This window comes from Macrobrachium nipponense, chromosome 6 (assembly GCF_015104395.2).
Source record: "Macrobrachium nipponense isolate FS-2020 chromosome 6, ASM1510439v2, whole genome shotgun sequence".
Classification (NCBI taxonomy): domain Eukaryota; kingdom Metazoa; phylum Arthropoda; class Malacostraca; order Decapoda; family Palaemonidae; genus Macrobrachium; species Macrobrachium nipponense.
The window spans coordinates 99,444,098-99,470,393 of NC_061108.1; the positions used below are offsets into that span (position 1 = coordinate 99,444,098).

The following is a 26,296-nucleotide window of genomic DNA, read 5'->3' on the forward strand; positions in this document are numbered from 1 at the left end:
AGTAGTACAAGAACTAAGAGCCTAATGGCTAATGCTAGTAGCCTACCCAGACGACTGGCTCATCTGGGCTGCAAACGACAGGAATGTCTCAGGGCAACCCACAAGTGATAGACTTCTGGAATTCCTAAGGTTCCAAATCAACCACAAGGAATCCCGACGCACTCCGGCACTACGGTCTTAGTGGTTGGGAATGCAATGGGACCTCAAATCACACTCGATCCACCGGGGAAGAAGTGAAATAACAAAGGCTGCGAAGACACTTCCTCATAAGCAGACAAACATCCCAGAGGAACCAAGAGTGAGTCCTAGGTTCACTCCAATTTGCTTCAGTAACAGAGGTTCTACTAAAACCAGCTGAAGGATGTAAACCGGGTCTGACGGAAATTGCGAGATGAATTTCCCACATCCCGCAGATACCATGGAACCTCACTGCTAGCTGAATCGGTATGTCACTGTCGACCCTGATTTCGTGCCTGTCCACAAGACGATGGTTCAATCCCAGGAGGAGATGAGAATATTACTAAATAAATTCCCCTTCGGTACATATATGAAAAATATCAATTCCGAGGTAGCGAATTAGATATTAAAGGACATTGTAGCTCAAAACAGACTTCGTCCATGGACAGAAGTCAAGAACCTGGCAAACAATTCCGATACGGTTCCCTCCACCAGTTTAGTGGTCCATTTGGACGTCTCACTAAGCGATTTGGGAGGATACTCCCAATATGGAAAGGTTCAAGGCACTTGCTCCCTAACACTCCGCCAGCTTCATATCAATGATTTAGAAGCCATGGCAGTATTTCTAACTCTAAGGAAACCCTCCAGTGAGGAGGATCCATATCAGGTTAGTATTGGACACTGCAGTAGTAGTCTACTGCATAATAGAGGAGGTTCCAAATCAAGCCACATATCACGTCATGATAGCAATCCTTTTATTGGCAGCAAGAACCAGTGGCACCTGTCAGCACTCATCTGTCAGGAGTAAGGAACGTAGTGTCAGATGCACTGTCAAGGACAACTCCACTATAGTCGGAATGGTCCTTAGACGACAGGTTATTCAGATGGATCAGTCGGCAGAGCCCAGGTCTCCAAGTTGATTTATGGCCACATAATCCAACCACAAGTTACATTGTTATGTGACACCCAATCTGGACCTCATGGCCCGGGCCACAGATGCCAGATACAAAGATGGGTACAATTGACTGAGGATTTACCTATTTCCTCCAATAAATCTACTAATGAGGTCCTGGACAACTCAAATCCCTCAAAGGACGGATCGCGCTGGTAGCTCCCAACTGGCTCAAGAGCAATTGGTACCCGTTACTAGGGGAATTGGGACTTCGCCCCGAGGGACCCTAACTCGAGACTAATACAATTAGTACAACGAGGACTGTGTGCGTTCTCTCAAGGATTCAGAATGCCCTAACTTTAGGGACTTCATGGATTTTGCGGCACAAAAATCCCTATTTAGATTCTATTAACACCTTGTTTCTAGAATCAGATAACGGGAATCTATGCTTAGGCAGTACGATTCTACATTAAGAAGCTAGCCTCTTTCCTAAAAGACTCAAGCTAAGACGATGAATACGAATATGGCTGTTACTTCCTATAGGACCCTAGTTAGGAAGGGCCTAGTAGCTAGTACTATTTCCACAACCAAATCTGCTTTAGGGAAATATTCCGGTTGGTTTTATAAACGCTAACCCGTTAACTTAACAGACGCATATTTTCATCGATTGCGAGAGCTTGTGCTAGATTAAGACCAGCAGACAGACCTCATTCAGTTTCCTGGTTTCTAAATGTCGTACTTATTTAGCTTCAGACACTGATAATGAACCATGTCCTTATACAAACCTCGGTGGGAAAACTTATTCCTGTTAGGTCTAGCCTCAGGAGCTAGAACATCAGAACTGACAGCTCTTTCTAGGGAACATATCATGTTGACTTTCTTCCATCCGGAGAAGTTCTATTACCTCCAGATAGAATTCTTGACTAAGAACGAAGATCCTCTAAGTGGGTGGCCCCTGGAAGATTGTCCCACTTCCACAGGATCTATCCCTATGTCCAGTCAACTTTGAGTTCAATTTTAGACAGAACTTCAATAAAACCTCAGACCCTTCATTCATTAGAGAGATGGTGGAACAATCTCATTAATCATGAAAAGCAATTAGATAACAATTCTGTATAATTTAAAAGGCTAATCCGGAATCACTCCCACACGTACATGATGTCCGAGCAGTAGCTACCTTAATTTATTACTTCAACCACATGAATCTTGATGACCCTAGAAAGTATACGGGTGGAAATCAAAAAAAGTATTTAAACACCACTACCTTAAATCCTTAGAAGCCCTTAAATATTCAGCAATGGCAACGAGGAATATTGTTTCCCCTGACACAGCCTAGTCATGTGGAAATACCTAGTCGTAGAGACCTTGTCCTTCTTTAGCTCTTTTCCCTCCTACCTGCCTCGCTTAGTCCATAGACTTCACCTCGGGGTTTTTTCACTGGGATTGTACAGTTGAACCATTCGGGTACTGTATATACTTAACTACTAATTATATATGTAAAATATCTAATATTACTTGTTGTAGTGATATCTTTTTAAGAAATAGGGTAGAATTACTTAGGAGTTTAATTTCTCCCTTCCAGTAGTCTCATGGATAGTATATCCAAATTTGTGGGAACAATTATCTGTTACTATTTCACAGAGCGACACAGGTTTAACCCAGAAAAGGGATTTTGACAAAGAAAAAATCTATTTCTGGGTGGTGACCTGTGTCGCCCAGTGAACCCACCTCTTGTTTCCTCACCCTGTAGGCCCAAGCTTGGGTGCTATTTTTCAGGAATGGCTATCGAGGCGCTAGTTGTAGCAGTACCGGGCAGTAGGTGGCGCGGGTATGGCGCCTAATTTGAAAGGGAGATTGACAAAGGAAGACACTAAATGGCAGGGTAGTGGTTTCACTCGCCCCAGATTATACCGACACCCTAATACAGGGGTGAGCGAACCAGGTTTATCCTGGTATTATCCATATAGCTTTTTCTCTTGTATATATAGCAATATGTATACCTTATACCTTAGAAATGAGTGCTATTGGGTCATTTCACTGGGCGACGCAGGTCACCGCCCAGAAATAGATTTTTCCTTTGTCAAAATCCCTTACATAAAACTATGAAACGCCTAATATGAAACGGAGCAAATATTCCGAGAATGCGACGTACGCATTTGGGAAATTTGCGGCGGAGAATCCTCGCGAGGAGGGAAGGAAAGTTTTTTATAAAATTCACCATAAATCTAAATACTGTGCTAGAGACTTCAAATTTGTTTCAAAATGAAGATAAATGACTGAATATTACTAGACTGTAAGAGTTTTAGCTTACAATTGCGTTTTTCGACCATTTCGGTAGAGTCAAAGTTGACCGAACGTGTTTTTTTTTTTAATTTATCGTGATTTATATGCAAATATTTCGAAAATGAGAAAAGCTACAACCTTCAATTATTTATTGTTGTATTCTACATGAAATTGCACACATTTTCATGTATAAAACTTTATTTAACGGCTACTTTAAAATGGTGCAAACATTACGACAATCGCATGTATGATTTTTTCGGAAGAGTTACCGTGTGGACGTAAGGAATTTTTTTTTTTTTTTTGTTTTTTTTTTTTTTTTTTTCATAAATTCACCATAAATTGAAATATTGTGCTAGAGACTTCCAATTTGTTGCAAAATGAAGGTAAATGATTGAATATTACTAGAATATAAGAGTTTTAGCTTACAATTGCGTTTTTCGACCATTTCGGTAGAGTCAAAATTGACCGAAGGTTGAAATTTTGGCACTTATCGTTATTTATATGAAAATATTTCAAAACTGATAAAAGCTACAACCATGGGTTGTTTTTAGTTGTATTGTGCATGAAATAGCGCACATTTCCATATATAAAACTTTATGTAACGGCTAATTTAAAATGGTGCAAACATTACCACAATCGCACGTTACTGCGCGGACGTAAGGAAAAAGTTTTTTGTATTCACCATAAATCAAAATATTGTCCTAGAGACTTCCAATTTGTTGCAAAATGAAGGCAAATGATTGAATATTACTAAAATATAAGAGTTTTACCTTACAATTGCGTTTTTTACCATTTCGGTAGAGTCAAAGTTGACCGAAGGTTGAAATTTTGGCACTTATCGTTATTTATATGAAAATATTTCAAAACTGATAAAAGCTACAATCATGAGTATTTTTTCGTTGTAATCTACATGAAATTGCGCACATTTTCATATATAATACTCTACGTAACAGCTAATTTAAAATGGTGCAAAAATTATGTCAAAGTGAAGGAATAATTTCTGAGATGTGGCACTGATACTTTTTAGTGCGATAAGAAAGAAATTCGCGCTTGCGCACCTGCGTAACGATTGTAAACAAAACAACACCTTGATCCATGAACACCCAGCATCCCCCAAGGCGCGTGATTCAAAAGTTTTCGGCTGGTAGGCCTATAAGTATTTTTCCGCGAATTTTTAAAAAAACTTTTCTATGTCAACGTAAAATACGTCCAATTGGCACCCGACAGACAAATTATCTCGACGTAAAATACGTCCAATAGGCGTTTAAGGGTTAATGCACACGAATGTTGGGAACCAACATATTTCAAACATTTCAGATTTGTTTATCTTGGGGAGGAACCATGTTAGACCCTTATAAGGATCTTTGAAAGTGTCTGTGTTACAAATAAAACAAGGGTTTATGATACATAGCTTTTCAGTAACATTAGTAAGCTGTACCTTTCATACTTTTTGCTATTCTTCTACAGACCTTGCTTTCAGAATTATCTGTTTTTAAGAATTTTATTTAAAATCTCTGATTTTTTTTTTACAGATATTCTCATTGTCAAACTTCGAAAGGGCCAATCACTCAAGCTAAAGGCTTATGCTGTGAAGGGATTTGGGAAAGAACATGCCAAGTGGAATCCCACTTCTAGTGTAGCATTTGAATATGATCCTGACAATGCCTTGAGACACACACTGTATCCCAAACCAGAGGAATGGCCTAAGAGTGAATATACTGTCTTGGATGATAATCAGTGTAAGTAAACAATTGCTTTTATATTTTAATGTATTTATAAAAAGATAGTTTTTGGCGCATGAACTCAAATTTTTTCTATAATTGTTGCAAGGAAAAATATCTGATGTTCAGTCTTTCATTACTTTATATGCCATATGATAGTATCTTTAATATTAAAAATGAAAAAGTATGGTATTAAACTTCACTGGTCCCCAGATTTTGCATAATTGTACACCTCATATTGAGGTGCTCATTTTGTATTTACACTATTTGTTACTCATGTGTCATTCAGGATACTAATCTCAACCTACTGGTGTGTCTCGAGTGTTAACACTCCATGTTGTCATGTAGATGATGAAAAGATATACTCTGCCATGGATTAAGTGAGTTTGTGTGCATCAGGTGTTTTGATCATCTTAGATTTTTTACATTTTAATTTTGGAACCCTGTATTATGTTCTGTCTTAGTTTCTTATTACATAATTATTTAGTGGGTATATTCAGCAATTATTATTTGAGGGCTGTTTTATTATGTAGTCACTTTTATGTGAATACTAATGAATGATATTTAGTGTTCTGCAGTTATTATCTTGTGTAGCACCTCTCAAACATTTTAGTGGACTGGGATGGCTTTCGTTTGTTGCTACCATGACTAGATGAATTTAATATGTTAGTTTTGATGTTCATATTTTGATAAGTAAAATACCAGTCTATTTTCTCAAATTATTATTAGTTTTTCACAATATTTTTATTGTATTTTGGACGTTTTTTCAATAAGTCTAGTATGTAAAAATTTGAAAATACTGGAAGTTACAAATTACATATAAATTATTTGGATCTAAATTGAGATTTCCTGATGTTGCATAATTTCTTAATATAGTTGATTTCATTGTATTGATACTTTGCTAACTACTTTTTTCATAATCACTTTTTCATAATCGTAAGAAACAGGATATAAGGTACATCTTAGATTTAAATATATTAAATGGAAGAAAATTCCCTTTGAAAGTAGGTGAAGTTGAAGTAGTCTCATTATATATTACTATTAATTATTAGTTATTATCATTAGATAGTTCAATCACGTTACTGAAATTTATTCTTGTTACTGCCAGTCATTATATCATATGATAATAGCCATAGTAAATCGTGGAGTTATACAGGAACCTTCCCATATGTCATGGTTTCTCCATGAATTTTAGGGATATGAACAAGAAATGCACCCTACCATTAGTAACTATACCTAACTAGAAATTTTATATTAGATTTCAAGCAGTTATGTCTGTTGTGTACTATGTGGTGTATAGTACCTATTGCTATGTGAAATAACTTTTCTCAATTTCACTTCACTCAAAAAGTGTAGTTCTGATGAGGAATTTGTTACTGAAGAACAGATGTAATTCTTTTGACAATTTACATATTCTTTTCTTTCAGTTTTGAGTATCTTCTGAAATTGGGAACTAATATCTTGAGACATTTTTCATTTTTTTTTCTACAGTTAGGACTCTTACAGTGTAATCCCTCTTTTTCTAATCTTGTACAGCTCAAGCTCCCTTCGATCCTCTAGGTAAACCCAACAAGTTTTATTTCAATGTTGAAGCCTCTGGGGCCCTTAGGCCTGAGAACATTGTCCTTATGGGCATTGCCGTCCTTAAAAAGAAGTTGGCAGATATCCAGAACCAGCTTACTGTGGAGGCTCAGACAGATGCCTTGGCTATCAACTAGATATTTCAAATCACTATAAGGTTTATCTTGTGAGAGGCTAACAACGGATTTGCTGTGAGAGTTTTGTGGTGTACCAAAAACTGAAGCTTGTTTTGATCATGCTGACTTTTTCTATTCTATTTTTGAGGAATTAATGCATCTTCAGTTATTGAGATCAGATGATGAAGATGTCAAGGACATGTGCATTCTATTTTGGTACATTTATTTAATTAACATTTTTTTTATTTGGTCTGCTCACAACAGAATAGGTTCTGAGGCCATAAGCTACTGTGTTTCAGATGACATTGCATGCTTTGCCTGACATATCAATATGTACTGTGCTAGAATTAACACTTTAACATCCTTCATTTTTGTTTCATATTGAAAATTTAGTTAATGGTGAAATGACAGTGTTATTAAAGTATGTATTAATTTTGTAGCAGATAAGTGCCACACAAGCACATTTTTTGCATCTGTCTTATCTTGTTGCCAGCCCTCACACACCTTGTACCCAATGTTAGTGCCAAAATTCAAGTTATGCAGTTTCAGTAAGAAAGAATGTCTGATGTAATTCACCATTCTCACCTCGTAAGTAAACCAGTGCTAGGGAGTGAAAGTTACCAGTGGCCATAAAAAATGTATTTTATTCCATTCATAGGCTAGTTTCCATTGGCCTGCCTGAAATTGGACCCTGTTATATCATCATCATTGTCTACAGTGCCATGTGATGCAAAGGGCTTTTGCCTCTCCTGTACTTTGTCTGCCACTAATATCCCCTCTCCTCCAGCCTCCCTCCTCATGGTTCTTCCCCAATATGTCTGGGTCATTCATTGCCTACGGTACCCTCAGGAGCCCAATTGACACTCACATAACTGTTTTCCAGGAGTTGTGTGAAGGACATGTCTAAGACAGCTCCTTGCATCATTACCTCATCTACAAACAAAACTTCTGCAATTTCTTTTATAGTATCAGTTATCACTCCCTTGCCATCATTGACAATATTCTTGATGCTTTATGTTCAAATTATCAGATTTTTTTTTTTTTGTCATACCATGCTTCACATCCATATAACAATACTGATTACACTAGACATGTATAATCTTTCATTCATAAGCAGTTAAGCCTACATTATTTGATTTCCAGATCTTATTCAGCCTGTAATTTACCTTATACTGTAGTACCATATCTCATTCTATCCTGTTATCTGACTGCTAATATTCTCTTTAAAATGAAAATTTTTTAATTATTAATTTGTATTTTTAATTATGTAGCTTACCCAGTCATTACACAGCTATAAGTTCCACTTATAGCTGTGTAATGACTGGGTAAGTATAATTACAGTGGTCCCCCTGTATTCGCGGGGGATGAGTACCAGATCCCCCCGTGAATAGTTAGAACCCGCGAATGTTTGGAACCCCTATAAAAATGCTAAAAAGAGCCTATTTTGTTAGTTAAAACTCAAGAAAAACCCACTAAAAATTTTCATACTTGGATTTTTTAATAGTTTTATCACAAAAAGTGCATTTTATGATGAAATTGATAAAAAAAACCCAGGAATTTGTGGATATTTCTCATAGAAAAATACCGCGAATATGCGAATTTTCTGCGAATAATGCTGGGAAATGTTCCCAAGAGAAATCCGCGAATGTGTGTCTGCGAATCCGGAGAACGCAAATACGGGGGCGTCCACTGTATAACTTTGTTTTATTATAGAAATACGCATAAGTTTTCATAGTTAACAAACCTGCAGTCATAATGCTAGGATAAATTCTTCTAGCACCAGCTCGAAACTGGTAAAAATCATATAAAATTGAAGAACAAGGAATTAATGGCAATGGGGTTCAGCCAGAGGCATTTAGTTTCTTCCTTACTACATTACTAGCAGGATATACTGTTGCCCTTCCTACCGAAGTTGGTGTTTTCCTTCTTTTATACCCATGTTTTCTTTGGTTTGCGTGCTCGTTTTGTGAAATAGTGCTACATTGTATGTTTGTGCTTGTTTTGCTTTTGAAAAGGCAAACCCAAAACTTATCTAAGCCATCCAATCATAAGCCTCAGAGAAAATGTTTTGGTGTTGGTTAACTACCCTTGCTCTCGTTTTCTTGCTTCATTTGAGACTGACCCTCATTCAACTTGCAGCTGATGCAGAGCTAATGTTGGTAATGTTACTAATCCTTGTTCCGAGTGTCATTCTTGGACTCCTGAGCAGTGGCAGGGCTTTGCTGGCATACCACAATTTGTGTCTGTATAGTATTGCTGATCACACTAGACTTATATATAATCTTACTTTTGTTTGCAGTGTAAGTCTGATTTCCAAATCTTATTCAACTTGCCAATTGTTTGACTCGGCTTTTTTATCTTTCACTAAATTCTAGCTTAAGAGAACCTATACAGGATATCATGGTTCTTAAATATTTCGAAGAGCCAACTTTATTGAGTCTTTCCCTATTTAGTCTCATTTTATCCATTGTGTATGATCTGTCTTCATTCCTTGTTTTTCTTAAGATTTATTTTATTTTGAGTCCCGTCTCTATAAATACTAACAAGCAGCTTTTTAAATCTTGTGGTTTCGTAGGGCTTAAAACAACATCATTTGCATATTCTAAGTTTTTTTATCATAAAATATATGGGAAAGGTAACAAAGGTGAAATTATATTCGCTTGTAACACTTCATCGTTTACTGCAAAGTTAAAGCTGATGGGTCAAATTTAACTTTTCATCTACTTCATTTATAAATTAGTATTTCAGTTAGCTTTGTATTTTTAACGGGAATGCCATAGTGATGCAAGACATCCGTAGTATTGATCTCTGAACATTGTCAAATCCCTTTCTGTAATCAACAAAAGTCATCAGAATGGGAAAATCTATAATCTACTACAAAATATGTTTTTAAGACATATTTTATCTGTGCAGCTCCTGCCTTGTCTAAAACCAGCTTATTCATCTAAGCTTTCCATCAGTTTCTTTCTCCAGCCAGTTGAGAATAAGCAAACTGAATATTTTCATTGCAACCGACTTTGGTGCAATGTGTCTATAATTACATCTAGTCAGTCCACCTTTTTAAGAGTACTTTTGTTATGACTTGCAATTCAAATCATCAGGCTGTTTCCACAGTCCATATTCTGTTAAATATTCCAGTTCAAATACATATCATTTCAGGTTCAGCTAAAATCATCTCTAGTAATTTTGTCATAACCTGGCATTATCTATATCTTCAGTTTCCTTATTCTTGCTTCCCCCACTCACAAACTGTGAAGTCATTCTTAAGTACATTCAGATCTGCAGAGTCTGTATATCAAATTAACCCCTAATATCTCTTATATTATTAACATTTTAATAAGGAATATTAATTTTATCAAAACTTGGAATAAAATATCCATAATAATGAGAGAGAGAGAGAGAGAGAGAGAGAGAGAGAGAGAAGAGAGAGAGAGAGAGAGAGTAAACAGACTGACATTTGCATGATTGCTCTCAGGAGTACAGATTACATGTAATCAACAGATGAACTGATAACATACAGTACATTTGAATTTTCTTATTTTCACTACATTATTAATTGCATTGTAAGCATGCTGTCATTAAAAGTGTATAGTATAGTGAAAGTAATTAAATTTAGTGTCAGTTGCACTTCCATGAGCAATCATGTCTGTCTGTCAGCGTTTACTCCCTCCCTCTATCCCTTGCTTATAGTAATTATTTTTTTTTGTGATGAATCTTGCCTACTGTTAAATTTAGCTATATCTCCCTGCCAATCAGGCAAGTCGGCATTCAAACAAAAAATCGAATGGCTGCCTGAATGACTGTCTAGTTTACCTGTTCTCCACCAGGTGTGTTTCGAATGTTTTACCTCGTCAGAATTCTCCTTGCCGCCATTGCGGTTAGGCGATTGTTGGTAGTCTATGAAGTTTGGCTGTTTTACACCTGTTTACAGTTTTGTAACTTCATTTTCCTAGGATATCTTCAACTGGAAGCAAAACCAATAACATCAGGCTATGTAAGAATGTTTTTGGTGTAACCAGGATGTTGAAATTGGAAGTTGATCAACATTCCTGTGTACTTGCATGGGTATAGAGTGTGATCTTGGAACTACTAGATGTGAAGAATGTAGAGAATTGTTCTGAGAAATTTATTCCTGAATATGTCAGATATAGGAAAGATGGGAAACTAATAGATTGCGAAAGCAATTAGTTAGGTCAGGACTTAAACCTGTCAGGCTATCCCTACTCCGACTAGGCATTTTGGTAGAATAGTATTGCCTTCTGCTCCCCATTCAGTTCAGGAAAAGCGTAACGAGAAGCTAGAACATTAAACCTATTTTTAGTTCTAATACCAGTTCAACTGAGTTTGTGATGGGAACGTCCCAAATCCCTCCATAGTGTGCGCTTTTTTTCACGTTCCCTGTTAGAAGTAAGGTGTTGGTGCCCTCATCTGTACGTAGCCCGAGCCTAGGACTGCCCTGCGACAGTTGGTAGTGTCCGCTGCCAAGGAACTGGGTTGGTTCTCGGGACGATGGGATTCTGTGCCCTCTAATACCTACTTCGCCCTATTCATGGTCTGAATCTCGTTTAAAGCTTTCGCATAAGGCATAAGGACCGTTTGGTAAGTGTTAACACTCGCTCCGTAGGCGCATTCTGTCATCTTCAACACCTAGTTTGAGGTGTTAGCATACATAGGTTTAATATTATATGATATAGGTATAGATATTTTATTGAGATGATAATGTATCTGTAGCGAGTTTTACACATTTAGATATGTCGACTCAGTTGACTGTTTACTCTCATGTTTGGGTTATTCTAAATTCTCATCTGCTAGCACATTCCTTTTTCTTCGTAGTGCTTGTGTTCGTTCTCTGCTTGCTTCCTCTTCGGCTGTCGGCAAATCTCTTACTACTGCCTCGTTTAATGTTTTTCTTTCAAGTCTACACTGTCTGTAGTATCTAAAGTTCTCACCAAGTTAGATATTCTAGCCTCAGAGATTTCTAACTTAGTTTCATATAGGAATGCTTTCAAGTATGTACGATCGCTTTCGGACGAGGCGGGAGAGTTGTTGTAACTCCTCTCCCACCGCCTCCCACTTCTGGCGCCTCGTTCTCCTTCTCTCAGTCAACTTGCGTGAACTGTGGACGTTGTTGACTCATGTGGACTTGACTGAGTCCTGAGTTGCTTAAAACCGTCTTCCCCTCATTGAGTCGTGGTGGATGCAATACAGCACTCAGCTGCTGTCACCTCTTATCGACAAGTGTCGCTTTTTGTCGCCAAGGGTTGTGGAGAAAGAGCAATCCTTTAAGCTCTTTTGTTTATTTCCTGTCGCCAGCTGTCTCCTCCCGTCGCCCGCTAAGAAGAGTTTGAATGGAGTTTGAGGAGCTCATTTGGGCTGGTCGGCATTTGTTGCAACACTACACCTTGCTGTAACCTCATTTTGTTGAGGAAAGAGGCCACATAGAGAATATGTCTTAATTGTCTTAGCGTATTTCGGTGCCCTCTAAATATTGGAGAAGAGAACCAACGCTTTCTCCAATTAGAGAGCATTTCATAACTTTTCTCATCCTCAGATGCACAAATCTCCCTTTAGGTCTGCCTTTGCTTGTCGTCTTGTGTCTTTTAAAGTCGTGGAGAGCTGAAGGCCGCCTTTTGCTGTTCAAATGCTTATTGGTCCTTTAACCGTCTTTAGTAGGAGGTTTGCTTTCTTTCTCTTTCCTGTGGGAAAATGAACTCGAGATTGACAGACATACTGATGGATTTTCAGTCTAGCTTGAGCTATTGCCCTTTTAGCTACATTGCCTCGTCTCTGCGACTGCTTAGAGAGGTGGAGACACCAACCCAGTGAGTTTGTGTAGGCGGCTGTGGGGTTTGTCATCAGCGGGAGTTTTTAGCGAGGAAAACAAGTAACTCATTTCTGATGCTGCCAGTAGCGTCCTCATGTTTATAGTCGCTCGGTTTGGAAGAAGTGAGAACACTTTCGCTTCCTATCAGGTTATGCAGCTCGGTTTAAGGAGATAAGGAATTATCTATTGGTAGTCTTGTTTTATACCTTTCGGGGATAAGTGCAGACTCAGGTTCTGGGATATGGACAGTTGCAACCTCCCAACATGCATGGAGAGACTTGGGACCAGTACGTTACATGGTGGAGACGGTGAAGGGCAGTTGTGATTCTTTTTTGGTTGTCTTCCACCGGTTTAATCTCCCTCTTATAGCTTCCTTTGTCTTCAACAGAAATCTCTCATAAGTCTCTTTTTAGTAGGAGATTGTATATACAATAAGTCCTCGGGTTACGCCGGTCTTAACTTACACTGTTTTGTGGTTATGAACGTGCCCCCATAAAAATATAAAAAATAATATTATGCGTCGTTCTGTCTTACATGGTTTAGCGGCGTAAACAAAAGCGAACTAGTTTCAGGCGCACGGCGGAAGAATACGCTTTGTGGGGGAGAGGACGGCGTCGCTTCGCTACGCTCATTCCTCGCCCATACAACATTTTGGTTGTTTACGCTGCCTCTCTCTCCCTCATGTTGTATCGTTTTTGTAACTTTTTGCCCTTTGTTATGGCTCTCAAGCGCAAGGCGGACTCTTCTGATGGTAGTGCATCGAAGAAAAGAAAGGCCATCACCATGGAAATTAAAGTGGACATTATAAAGCGATCTGAGAAGGGAGAAACACCAACAAACATTGGCCGCTCGCTTGGCCGAAGCAACACGGCCCGACTGCACCTGTCCGGAAGGACCTGGGACTGGGGAAGACACACCGTGGGCAGGACCAGCATGGACAGGCGCAGGAACCAGGAGCGACAGGTACAGCAACTAGCTCAGGAGCGGCAGGAACAGCGGCAGGAACAGCGGCAGCGGTAGACCCAGAAGGGACAGCCAAGCCAGCAGCGGGAACCACATCAGCGGCAGGTACGGCAGGCCCAGCCATCGCCTCGTAGAATCATCGGCAGCTAGCGGGAACCTGGGTACTGGCGGCCGGTCCAGGGGCAAGCTGCTGGAACAGCGGAAGTCTGGGGCAGGCAACACGAAGAACACAGGCGGCGGCGGCATACCCCCATCGGTACAGCGGCAACCGGCCCTAGTAGCGGCAGACGGCGTCACCGACACAGCATGGGGAGTGTAGACCAGGCGGGGGCACGGCGGGGAGACATGCCCCACCCCGAACGCAAGGAAGACCCAAATACAAAATACAACGAGGAAGTTGAGCGGGGGGCAGGAAAGAAGACGAAGAATCGAATACCAAGGGAGTCGCGGGAGAGCTTTCCGACGACTTCCTGGCAGACCTTCGCTTCCCCTACCCCCGCACAGCAGTGAAAAGTAATATGAAAATGAAACAGAATACTGCACTTGCAATTCACTTCATAGAACTTAAAGGGGGAAAGGCGGAAATCACAATTCCCGGGTAAGAGCGGAAACTTGATCCAATAATAATATGATGCTATCATAAAATATATATAAAAATGAAACAGAATACAGTAAGTCCTCGGGTTACGCTGGTCTCGACTTACGATGTTTCGTGGTTACGAACGCGCCCGGCATAAAAATATAAAAAATAATATTTTGCGTCGTTCCGTCTTACGCGGTTTAGCGTCGTAAGCAACGTAAACAAACGCGAACTAGTTCCAGGCGCACGGCGGAAGAATAGCTTTCTTTGTGGGGAGAGGACGGCGTCGCTTCGCTACGCGCTCAGTCCTCGCCCATACGCCATTTTGGTTGTTTACACTGCCTCTCTCTCCCTCGTGTTGTATCGTTTTTGTAACTTTTTGCTCTTTGTTATGGCTCCCAAGCGCAAGGCGGACTCTTCTGATGGTAGTGCATCGAAGAAAAGAAAGGCCATCACCATGGAAATTAAAGTGGACATTATAAAGCGATCCGAGAAGGGAGAAACGCCAACAAACATTGGCCGCTCGCTTGGCCTTAGCCGTTCGACCGTTGCTACCATTATCAAAGATAAAGAGCGCATCGTTGAACATGTGAAAGGATCTGCTCCTATGAAAGCGACAGTGATAACTAAGCAGCGTAGTGGTCTAATAATTGAAATGGAAAGGTTATTGGTGCTTTGGTTGGAAGACCAAATCAACGGCGTATCCCAGTCAGCCTTATGGTGATCATTCGGAGAAGGCGAAAAGATTGTTTGAAGCGTTGAAAAAAGAAAGAAAAGGGGGAGGGAAGTGAAAGTGAAGAGTTTGTGGCTAGTAGGGGTTGGTTTTTATGCGATTTACGGCTCTGGCCAATTACCATAACCTTAAAGTGCAAGGTGAAAGCTACTAGTGGGGATCAGAAAGCAGCGAGTGAATTCCTAAAGCGTTGTCTGAGATAATTAAGGAGGGGGTTATTCTGCTCAGCAAGTGTTTAACGTAGACGAGACAGGTTTGTTTTGGAAACGTATGCCTAACCGCACTTACATCGCCAAGGAGGAGAAGTCAGCACCCGGTCATAAAGCCAGCAAGGAGAGGCTAACTTTACTTCTTGGGGGTAATGCTGCTGGCGACTTCAAACTGAAGCCCTTGTTGGTGTATCAGGCTGAAAATCCAAGGGCACTCAAGGGCATTTGGAAGGGTCAACTACCAGTAATTTGGAAGTCCAACAGAAAAGGCATGGTGACACTTGCAGTGTTTGAGGATTGGTTCGTAAACCATTTTGTGCCAAGTGTGGAGCGGTATTGCGCCTCCAAGGGTATCCCTTTTAAGGTGTTGCTAGTGCTGGACAATGCCCCTTGACACCCTGCCCAGCTGGGAGACTTTAACCCTAATGTCAAGGTGGTTTACCTTCCACCTAATACCATGGCCCTTTTACAGCCTATGGACCAAGGAGTGATTGCTTCGTTCAAGGCCTACTACCTACGAAGGACAATTGTTATGGCTTTACAGGCAACTGAAACCAAGAAGGACTTGACTCTGAAGGACTTTTGGAAATCCTACAACATCCTTGATGCTGTGAAGAACATTGCTGATTCCTGGAGGTAGGTTAAGCAAACAAACATGAATGGTGTCTGGAAAAAATTTGTCCTCAATTTGTGAATGATTTCCATGGGTTTGAGGACACAGTTCAGCAAGTTGTAAAGAACGTTGTTGCCCTGAGTAAGGAAATCAATTTGGAGATGGAGGTTGATGATGTTACAGAGCTGCTGGAGTCTCATGGCGAGGAGTTATCTGCCGAGGACCTGATACAACTGGAGAAGCAGATGATAGAGAGAAGAGCCCCACCCCCCAAGGGAGACCCTAAAGGCTTTCACAAGGCAGGACTTGGCAAGAGGTTTTGCAGAGTTGCAGCAAGCAATTGGCAAACTTTTGATGCTCAGGATCCCAACTTGGACAGGCTCACTAGGGTTTCCAGAGGCATCATGGATTTGATGCAGTGTTACAAAGGAGATCTTGGATGAAAGAGGTTGCTCTCTGTTCAGACTAACCTGGAGCAGTATTTTAAGAGGTAGAGAGGCCTGCAAGAGATCCTGTAGCCCTCTATACCTCAGCTGCTCTGCACCAATCCAGACTCTGCCTGCCCCCACAATTCTCCAGCACCTTCTGAATGTTCTGCTAACCCAGACTCACCTGCCCCACAATCTCCAGCACCTTCCTGATGTTCTGCCTCACTCAGACCTCCACCTGCCCCAGCATCTCCAGCACCTTCTGTAGATTCTGCCTCACCTCAAGACTCACCTGCCCCAGCATCTTCTGGAGGTTCTGCTTCTCTTCACTAACCTCCCCCAGTCTCTCCAGCACCGCAGCTTCCTCTCCAGTGTGCAAGCCAACCAAATTAATAAAGGTAAGGAATTGTTCTCTCTTTGTTATTGATACGTATTTACATTAAATCATGTGGTATTTTTTAATGTTCCGACTTGCACTGAAAATCGTGTTAACAACGTCTTAAGAACGGATCAGCGTCGTAACTCGAAGGACTGTAGAGGAGTCATGGTCAAGGTAATTTCTGGGCTCAGCTCGTGTCGGCTATGAGGATCCTTAATATCATTCTTTCGAGGTAAAATTAATCTAAAATTACCAGAGAAAAACAAAATTAAGATGTCAAGTAAAACTGACTCACCTCTTTCGCTCACTCTTAAAAGAAGTGCTCGGTATGGCAATAGGGGCGAGTGGGAACACTACCACGAGCCATTCACCAATTAGAACTTCCAATCAGAATCCTCCCCACAAGAGAGAGCTGATACCACGGGCGATGCGGCCGCTACTACTACTACTGTAGGACGCCACGGACAACAGCGCCCCTAGCGGACACCTTAATTATTAGACACCAGCGTTCGGACGCATTTTCTTGTGCTTGTACTATTTCACGAGGATTTATATCACCATCCATCATGGAACGTTCTGCCATCGCAACGGCTAAGTTAAGTGCCTCATAAGTAATGTTTTTACTGTATTTTTGTCTTCCGGGAACCAGTATTTTCCTTCTAATAGGTCCATATAACGGTTTCCTTCCCCCCCCCGGTTGTCTCGTGGCGGCGCCATGCTGCCTCGTTAAGAATTCCCGGTCCTCCATACTGGGACTTCTTATACTTATGGGCTTACTAATATCACGTTCATTCGTTTTTTACATCGAGTTTTAGCTAGGTTAGCCCTTTTAAACCATTTCTCTTAGTTTGGTATTTAGGGCTATTCTATGTTCCAGCCCAGCATCCCGGCTCTTGCTCTTCATCGGCTATCGCTGGCTCCGAGTAGGCTCTTCTGTTCCGCGGAACAGTTTGCCTCCTCCTGGGCTTCTTTTTCTTCTACTAAAAGTGTCTTTTCCATCTTTACGATGTAAATTTAGTTCTATTTAGGTGTTAGGCTAGCCTAGGTGCATGTCCCATGTATTGGTACAGCCTGGTTCACGTGGCCCTCCCACGGTTGTGTTGCTCGCGGCTTAGGCCCACTTGCGGTCACGTGTTCCATCGCAACCTTCCCCCTCCCCTTCCCTCCCTACCTACCAGGTATAGGGAGGCGCTGGGGGATTCCCCTTGGTTGTCATGACACCTCAGTTGCTTCCTCCCTCTCTCTCTGAGGAGGCCAGGGGTTCCTCCCAGCGGGGGTATAGGGCGACCACTCATAGGGTACCGGGTCTCCGAGCGGGTAGTTGTTGGGACGGGGAGGAGTAGGCCACCCCCCCCCCCCTCTCTCTCTCTCCGCCTGTTACGCCGAGACCCTCCCCCCCCTTCCCCAGTTGCTCAGCCACCTTCCCTTTCTATAACGAACGGAGCCTTCCGCCGCAGCCGGGGCACCCTTTTGGTTATAGATTACTGCTCCGCCAGCGGGCGGGGTGGTCACTACTAGTGGTCGGTTGCTTGCCTACTATATCCTTACATCTCTCCCCCGCTACCGGAAGGAGCTTGCTTCTTACCCGGGCAACTCTTCTAGTAGACGGGTGGGGAAAGGTTTGATAATTATTGTTATTTTTAAGGATATACCCTATAATTTTACGATGATTTGTTTAATTTATTATTCATATGTATACCATCCCCGCCATTATCCGGTCGTGGTTTCATTTTACCACCACCACCTGGTTGGATTCTATCTCTTGTCTCCGCCGTAGCCTAGGACAACCAACCATTTTTTACTACCACACGTATTATGGCGGGGCTCTGGTTTAATCTAACTTTCTCGCTCCAGGCACCAGCGGAGCAACTGTTAGGCTGTAAGTGTTCTCCTGATACTTATGTATCTTTCCACTTACAGGCTACCAACTGTCAGGTCCTGGGATGCAACGCGACGTTGTACGACCCCTGCGGCCACGATGAGTGCAGGTCTCACGCTCCATGTGCCACGCCGTACAACGATATGATCGTCTGGCACCCGGAAGCCTGCGCCATCTGCTACGACCTAGTCAGTCAGCTGGTGGAGGGGGTAAGTCGTTTATAGACTTCTTTATCATTTTTACTAACAACTCTTAGACATAATGTTTGTTAACCCGTTCCGCCATTAGAAGCTCATTTCGCCTTTTCTTTCAGGCTGCTGGTGTGAGGGAGGTCGCCCTTGCAACCCTGAAAGCGTGGGTAGGCGGCTTCGGAAAGAACGCCGCCAAATGGCCAGCCTTATATTTTAAGACAAGAAGCTGGCCGTCCAGATCTTCCCCGGGGGCAAGTCAACAGGGTATGTTGACCCTTATCCGCAGCCCCTCTCATAGCCTCCATCCAGCAAGAGATGCAGCAATCTTTCTTTTTTTGGGGTCGTAGCCACACAGGAGTCGGTCCCCTCCCGGACGTCGCTACCCTGGACCTCAACATTGAGCCTATGGCGGTAGGTGCGGAGGATTTGTTGGTTGAGGTAGGTGCTGTCGGGCGCCCAAGGTCTTTCCTTGGGCGCTCCTGGATCTTCTCCTGTCCCTTCTTCAAGTGCTTCTTTCCAAGGCTTTGTGGGATCTGAGATCCCTACCCGCTCTCTCCCGCTCTCTCTGTACCCCCACAAGGTGAAGGGACAGAGAGAACCGAAGAACCCTAGTTAAGACGACTTCTAAGAAGTCGTCTTCGTCTTCTTCAGCTAAGAAGTCTTCGACTTCTTACGCTGACGCGGTGAAGGCCAAGCCGAGCTCTTCTTACTCGAAAGAGCTTCTAGAAGCAAGTCTTCTAAGGAGAAGGGCTCGCCGCTCCCGCCGAGCCAATGCCTTCTCCGGCCTCCACCGCATCCACTCCGGTAACGCCGGTTGGAGGAGCGGGACCCAGCACCTTTGATCCCACTGCTTTCTCAGCAGTGGTGATGCAACAGGTGGGCGAGATGGTCGCTCTCAAGTCTCCGCCTGGGGACAAAGTTTGAGCAGATGTTCGCACAACTGTCGAGCACTCTGTCTCAATCGGGCCAGTCCATCCAAGATCTCTCTAACGAGTTAGAGAGAATGAGGACCGAGGTAGCTGGGCTCTCTCAGGTCCCCCTTCCAGTCTCCCCAGTAACAACTGCTGGTAGTTTTCCAGCTTCCACCATATGATTCACTACCAGCTTTCTCTATGGAGAACCCATGGAGAGTAGCCGCTTACGCTCCGTTTAAGGATGGTATGATCTCTATCCCGGAGTGTGGAACTCGAAGGATTGAGGACTTCGAGTTTTATCCTCCGGGTTTGACGCAGCCTTTCATTGGCTATGCTAGGCTGACCGTAGCGGCGCTTACTAGGGAAGACAAGATCTCTAGGAGAATGTTCTCTACAGTAGGGATCATGCTCAACGTGAATGGGTTCACTGCCTTGAGGGACTGGAGTGTACAAACACCAAGCTCCAGGCCTATAAGAGTCCTTTTCACTATTTTTGCGACGGAAGAGGAGGCTTCTCTTCCGTTCGCTACAAAATAGTAGAGACGACTCTTCAGGCAGTCCTCAAGGATGAGCCCATGCCACAGCTAAGGGAGGCGGAGTCTACTTCTCCGCTCTTCCAGCTTTTGGAGAATTGTGGGAGAACTTGCCAGCCACGTTCACGCTTGGTAAGCTCAAACCGGGACTTGCGCCATGGACCAGTTCGGCGAAAAGCTCCCAAGGCTGCCTGATTCCTTGATTCAGGCGGAGTTCGACGCGCGAACTAGGTTTGGCAGGTCCCTCAATTCGCTGATCATAACAGAGATGGCTGCTCTCTCGTATGGCACGGAACCTCTGTTTAAGATCTTGGCCAATCCCAGCTTCAGACGGTTCAGACGGATGCTTTCGACTTCTTCCAAGCTAGGAGGAATTGCCGAAAGCACGTTCTGCAGGAGTGCACTATTAGGCACAGGCCTAATAGACTCCTGGCTTCTAGCATGTGGGGAGCGGATCTCTTCCCAGAGTCCGCTGTAAATGAAGTACACCACGAGGCGGCTAGGCTTAACCAGAGCCTTAGAGCTAGGTGGGGTATTTCATCTAAGAGGAAGCAAGAATCTGTCCCCACTGCTGGTAAGAAACCAAAGAAGTCTGGTAAAAGGTTCCAGCCTTACCAGAAACACCAGCAACAGCAGCAATTTGTTCAGGCCGTCCCCGGTTACCCAACAGGGACAACCTGCTACTTCTAAGCAGAACCAGCCCATCCTCCTGCTGTCTCCTCAATCACAACCTTCGACCTCCTACGCACTCTCGCCGGCCTTCAACCCTACGTATGAAGGTCAGGGCTACCCTCCCTTTAACAGACAATCGAGAGGTAGGGCGAGAGGCTACTTTCGCCAGCGTGGCGCAGGGAGGGCGACAAGGAGTAAGCAGTTCAGAGGAGGGCGTGGTGGTCAACCCGCCCATCAACAATGAGGCTCCCCAGGTAGGAGGGAGGCTGTTCCTCTTCCGTCCACGGTGGGGGTTCAGCAATTGGCACAGAGCATAGTGTCCAAAGGATTGGGTTGGAGTTGGATCAAAGATCCTCCTCCAATCAATCATTCCACCAAATACCATCAAAGGAATTGACAGATTATGCGGAAGGAACTCCTTCAGAAAGGAGCTATTGCGAGAGTCAAGCATCTAAAATTTCAAGGTCGCTTATTCAGCGTGCCAAAGAAAGGCTCAACAAAAAGAAGGGTAATCTTAGACTTGTCAAAGCTAAACTCTTTCATTCGTTGCGACAAGTTCAAGATGCTTTACCCTCTCGCAAGTAAGGACCTTACTTCCGCGTGGAGCCGTCACATGCTCCATCGATCTTACAGACGACATACTATCATATCCCTATAGCCAGACACTTCCGCCCATTCCTAGGATTCAGGCTAGGAAATCAGACATTCTCATTCAAAGTGATGCCCTTCGGTCTGAATGTAGCCCCCCAGGGTATTCACGAAAATAGCAGAAGTGGTTGTGCAGCAATTGAGAACTCAGGGAATCATGGTAGCAGCATACCTCGACGATTGGTTGATCTGGGAGCACCAACATCGAGGAATGTCTCAAAGCCACCAAAAAGGTAGTTCACTTTCTGGAACATCTGGGTTCCAGATAAACAAAACGAAATCCAGACTTACCCCGGAGTCTCGTTTTCAGTGGCTGGGAATCCAATGGGATTTGTCTTCCCACAATCTGTCAATTCCAGTGGCCAAACGGAAGGAAATAGCAAAATCTGTCAGGCAATTTCTCAAATGCAAACAAACATCAAGGAGAAGCCAGGAAAGAATCCTAGGGTCCCTTCAGTTTGCTTCGGTGACAGATATCCTCCTGGAAAGCAAGGCTAAAAGATATATCGAGTTTGGCGATCGAGAGCAAAACGCCAAATCTCGAGACAAGTTGTCAGTAATTCCACAGATCCTTCGCAATCAACTCCGTCCATGGTCAAAAGTAAAGAACTTAGCCAAGCGGGTACCCTTCAATATCCCCTTCCAGTGTTAACCATTCACAACGGATGCCTCCCTGTCCGGTGGGGGGGGATATTCTCAGTTCAAACAGGTTCAGGGGACTTGGTCAGTTCAATTTCGCCAGCTCCACATAAACGTTCTGGAAGCAATGGCAGTATTTCTTACCTTGAAGAAGGACTGCCTTCCCCCGAAAAAGTCTCATCTTAAGGCTAGTTTTTGGACAGTGCAGTGGTAGTTCATTGCATCAACAGGGGAGGGTCCAAATCCAAGCATGTGAACCATGTCATGATAGCCATCTTTGCCCTAGCAAACAAACACAAATGGCATCTGTCCGCCACTCACCTGGCGGGGTAAGAAATGTGATAGCAGACGCTTTGTCCCGGTCAGTCCCTCTGGAATCAGAATGGTCCCTAGACGACGGGTCATTCCATGGATATGCCGGAGAGTCCCAGGTCTCCAAGTAGATCTCTTCGCCTCACAAGCGAACCACAAGCTCCCTTGCTAGTGGCCCCCAACCTGGACCCTCTGGCTTATGCCACGGACGCCCTGTCGTTAGATTGGGATCAGTGGAGAAAAATTTATGTTTTTCCTCCAGTGAATCTCCTCTTGAAAGTCTTAAGCAAGCTGAGGACTTTCAAGGGAATAGTAGCTCTGATTGCACCGGACTGGCCCAAGAGCAACTGGTATCCTCTTCTTCTGGAATTGGGTCTCCGACCTCAACGGATTCCCAATCCCAAGCTGTCACAATCAGTACAAATGAGGACTGTGTTCGCTTCCTCAGGAATTCTTCAGACCCTAACTTTATGGACTTCATGAAGTTTGCGGCTAATAAAGATGCTAATATTGATCCACAAAATATTCTCTTCCTAGAATCAGATAAGAGAGAGTCAACTATTAGACAATATGACTCAGCTGTTAAAAAATTAGCATCCTTCCTGAAAGAATCAAACACTACAACCATGGACAGTTAATCTAGCTATATCCTTTTTTCAGATCCTTGTTTGAAAAAGGTTAGCAGCTAGCACTATTACTACTCATAAATCGGTCTTTGAAGAAGATCGAGTTTCAGTTAGGTTTTCAGATAGATCTGACTGAATCTTATTTCACGTCTATTCCTAAAGCCTGTGCTAGACTTAGACCTCTCAAAGGCCTACTGCAGTTTTCATGGTTTCTTAAATGATGTCCTCAAACTAGCTTCAGATACTGACAACTCGTCTTGTACATTCATAATGCTTCTTAGGAAGACATTATTCTTATTAAGCCTAGCTTCAGGGAGCTAGCAAATTTCAGAACTGTCGGCTCTATCCAGAGATGCGGGTCATGTGGAATTCCTCCCCTCAGGAGAAGTTCTGCTTGCTCCGGATCGTAGTTTTTTGGCTAAAAATGAGGATCCTCTTGCAAGGTGGGGCCCCTTGGAAAGTCATCCCACTTCCGCAAGACCCTTCTCTTTGCCCAGTATCAACTTTAAGAGCCTTTCTATCTCGTACATCCTCAAGATCCTCAGGTCCTCTCTTCATGAGAGAAAAAGGTGGTACTTTGTCAGTTAAAGGTATTAGACAACAAATCCTTTACTTCATTAAACAAGCCAATCCTGATTCATTCCCAAAAGCACATGACATCAGGGGAGTAGCCACCTCAATTAATTACTTTCAACATATGAACTTTGAGGATCTTAAAAAAAGTATACTGGATGGAAATCTCCGACAGTCTTTAAACGTCATTATCTAAAGTCCTTGGAATCTTAAAATTTTCAGCAGTAGCAGCGGGAAACATTGTTTCTCCTGATACTGTATAGTAGTTGTAGTATAGATCCAGGTCTCCTTTCTACCTACCTCATCCACATGCCTCACCCTATCGCCATGCTACTCGGATATCCTAGCCTTAGCCGCTGAAATCATATTAGTGGATTGTCCCTTATTTTTTTTTGCTAGGGACATCCACACTTTGTACTGATAATGTACTTCAGTGTACCTACCCTTATTTTTATGCTAGGGTAGGACACAATGTGTTTGTATTTTGTAAATAAGTTATCTAAGTAAATCTATTTTGTTAAAATTACACTGCATTATTATAATTTACTGTGTTTACTGTAATTTTAAGTACTTTACATTACTAACTTTCTTTTATGTTACTGTTTAGAATAAGTTAGACTTAAGTACTTAGTTTATATGCTGTAATTGATTTACTTATATTATATCCCTCATTTTACAACTGCTTTTCATTTGTCCTTTTTTTCCCATCTTGTCTGTTTCTCTGGTACTCTTTCATAGGCCGACACGAGCTTGAAGCCCACCAAAGAAAGGGAATTTTTGGACGAAGGAAAAATCTTATTTCTTGGATGATTGGCTCGTGTCGCCCTATGAAACCCACCCTGTATTGTTTGCCCCCCCCCCTGCAGGACAAGATGTTTTTAGATTAGATGTCCGCTAGGGCGCTGTTGTCCGTGGCGTCCTCTAGTAGTAGTAGTAGCGGCCGCATCGCCCGTTGGTATCAGCTCTCTCTTGTGGGGATTCTGATTGGAAGTTCTAATTGGTGAATGTCTCGTGGTAGTGTTCCCACTCGCCCCTATTGCCATACCGACACTTCTTTTTAAGAGTGAGCGAGTCAGTTTTACTGACATTTTCTTTTTTAATTTTGTTTTTCTCTGGTAATTTTAGATTAAATTTTACCTAGAAAGAATGATATTAAGGATCCTTTCATAGGGCGACACGAGCCAATCACCCAGAAATAGATTTTTCCTTCGTCAAAATCCCTTTTTTAGGACAAGCGCCATAAGTCATTGGAGATATGCTTGGACGTTTGGAGACTGAATAACAGGAAATGTCTGCCCACATACTTGTTGGTTTTCTAGCATGGATTTAGTGCCTTTCCAAAGAACAGTCAGACTTGTGGTACACATGCAGAATGTATTCCACTTAGCAATACATCCACAGTCATGCGAGTTCCTTCAAGATGTTTTTACTAGAAGGTATTGCTGTTCTGTCCACTTTGTTTGGGTTAGTGTGTAGCCCTCTATAAGTTATGTCAGGAACTTGTTGCTCATTGGTGGATGGTGTCGACTTTAGGAACAAGACACTTCTACTAAATCAGTGATTCAAGTTGGCCAACTCTGTCAACAGTATTCCAAAAGCCAAGGACCTGTTGCTTCTTTTGACCCAACTTCTATGCATTATAGGGCAGTCCCCGGGTTACGACGGGTACGGCTTACGACGTTCCGAGGTTAAGGCGCTTTTCAATTATATTCATCAGAAATTATTTCCAGGGTTACGACGCATGTTCCAGGGTTATGGCGCCTACAACACTGATCTGGCACAAGAAATATGAGACCAAAAATGCAAAATAATCAATATTTGAAGGTTTTTTTTTATGAAAAATGCAATAAGAATGCAGTTTACATAGTTTTGAATGCACCCAAAGCATTAAAAGTAAGGATTTCTTAGGATTTTTCATGATGTTCCTGCTTACAAGGATTTTCGGGTTACGACGTGTTTCAAGAACAGAGCCCCCGTCGTAACCCAGGGACTGCCTGTATTGTTAATTCTCTATATCCCCATTCTTATCTAGTGATGTGGGGATGATACTTAATTATGCATGCTTGTCAGTCAAGATGAATAGGCATGTGCTGCTTGAAGAATTTTAGGCCTGAAGGAAACTTCCTATATGGTAAGGGCTTTTCCTCATTAGGAAACATGGCCTCATGGGATATTTTCAGATAATCATGTTCAATTAATGTACAGTTTCATCCTAAGAATTACGACTTACTAAAGTTCATTAAATTTGTAAGTAATCCAGAACCAACTTTGGCTCCAAGACTGTAGGAGGGACTCTGTAACCAAGAATTGTCCATTGTGTTCTTAAACCTAAGTCCAGGTTTTGGTCTTTTCCCTCTGTCATGCAACACAGAGTTTAACTAGTGTCGTTAACCTTTCATGCAACATAGAATGGTCAACACTACACCTGGTAAAACTTTTTAGAAGTCAGGGCAGTGGAAAAACATCAGGATGCTTGGCAGGTTTATTCCCGGTCAGAAACAGTTTTTGTGGGAAGTTTGCTGCTTTGAGTGAAATGAAACAACATTGGTTTGATCATTCATTCTGTGGAAGGACAGTGTTTTAGCAGTTGGGGATTCAGGAAGAACAACTGCCTACAAGGGCCTTTATATCCGTAAGTTTGGCACTTGGTGTGGATTTAAGGAGCACTCATTTAGACTTCCTAATATGTAGATGAACAGGGACATCCGAATGATTACTACTACTTTGTTGGCCCTCAGGCTTGAGCAGTAGATGTTTCCTTAAATTTTACCTAATTCAGACTCATAGGCCTGCCTCTCGTATCTACTCTG

At 42.5% G+C, this 26,296-nt stretch overlaps 1 protein-coding gene across 1 annotated transcript in view; it reads left to right on the forward strand.

Moving 5' to 3' along the window:
• The window catches only part of LOC135216694 (DNA-directed RNA polymerase II subunit RPB3-like), a gene marked incomplete in the record, with an annotated part of 92,794 nt that overhangs the window by 22,049 nt on the left and 44,449 nt on the right, over positions 1–26,296 (forward strand). Inside the window, 1 exon segment of the mRNA XM_064252118.1 lies at positions 4,885–5,091. Within this exon segment, the coding sequence (XP_064108188.1) occupies positions 4,885–5,091 (207 nt within the window).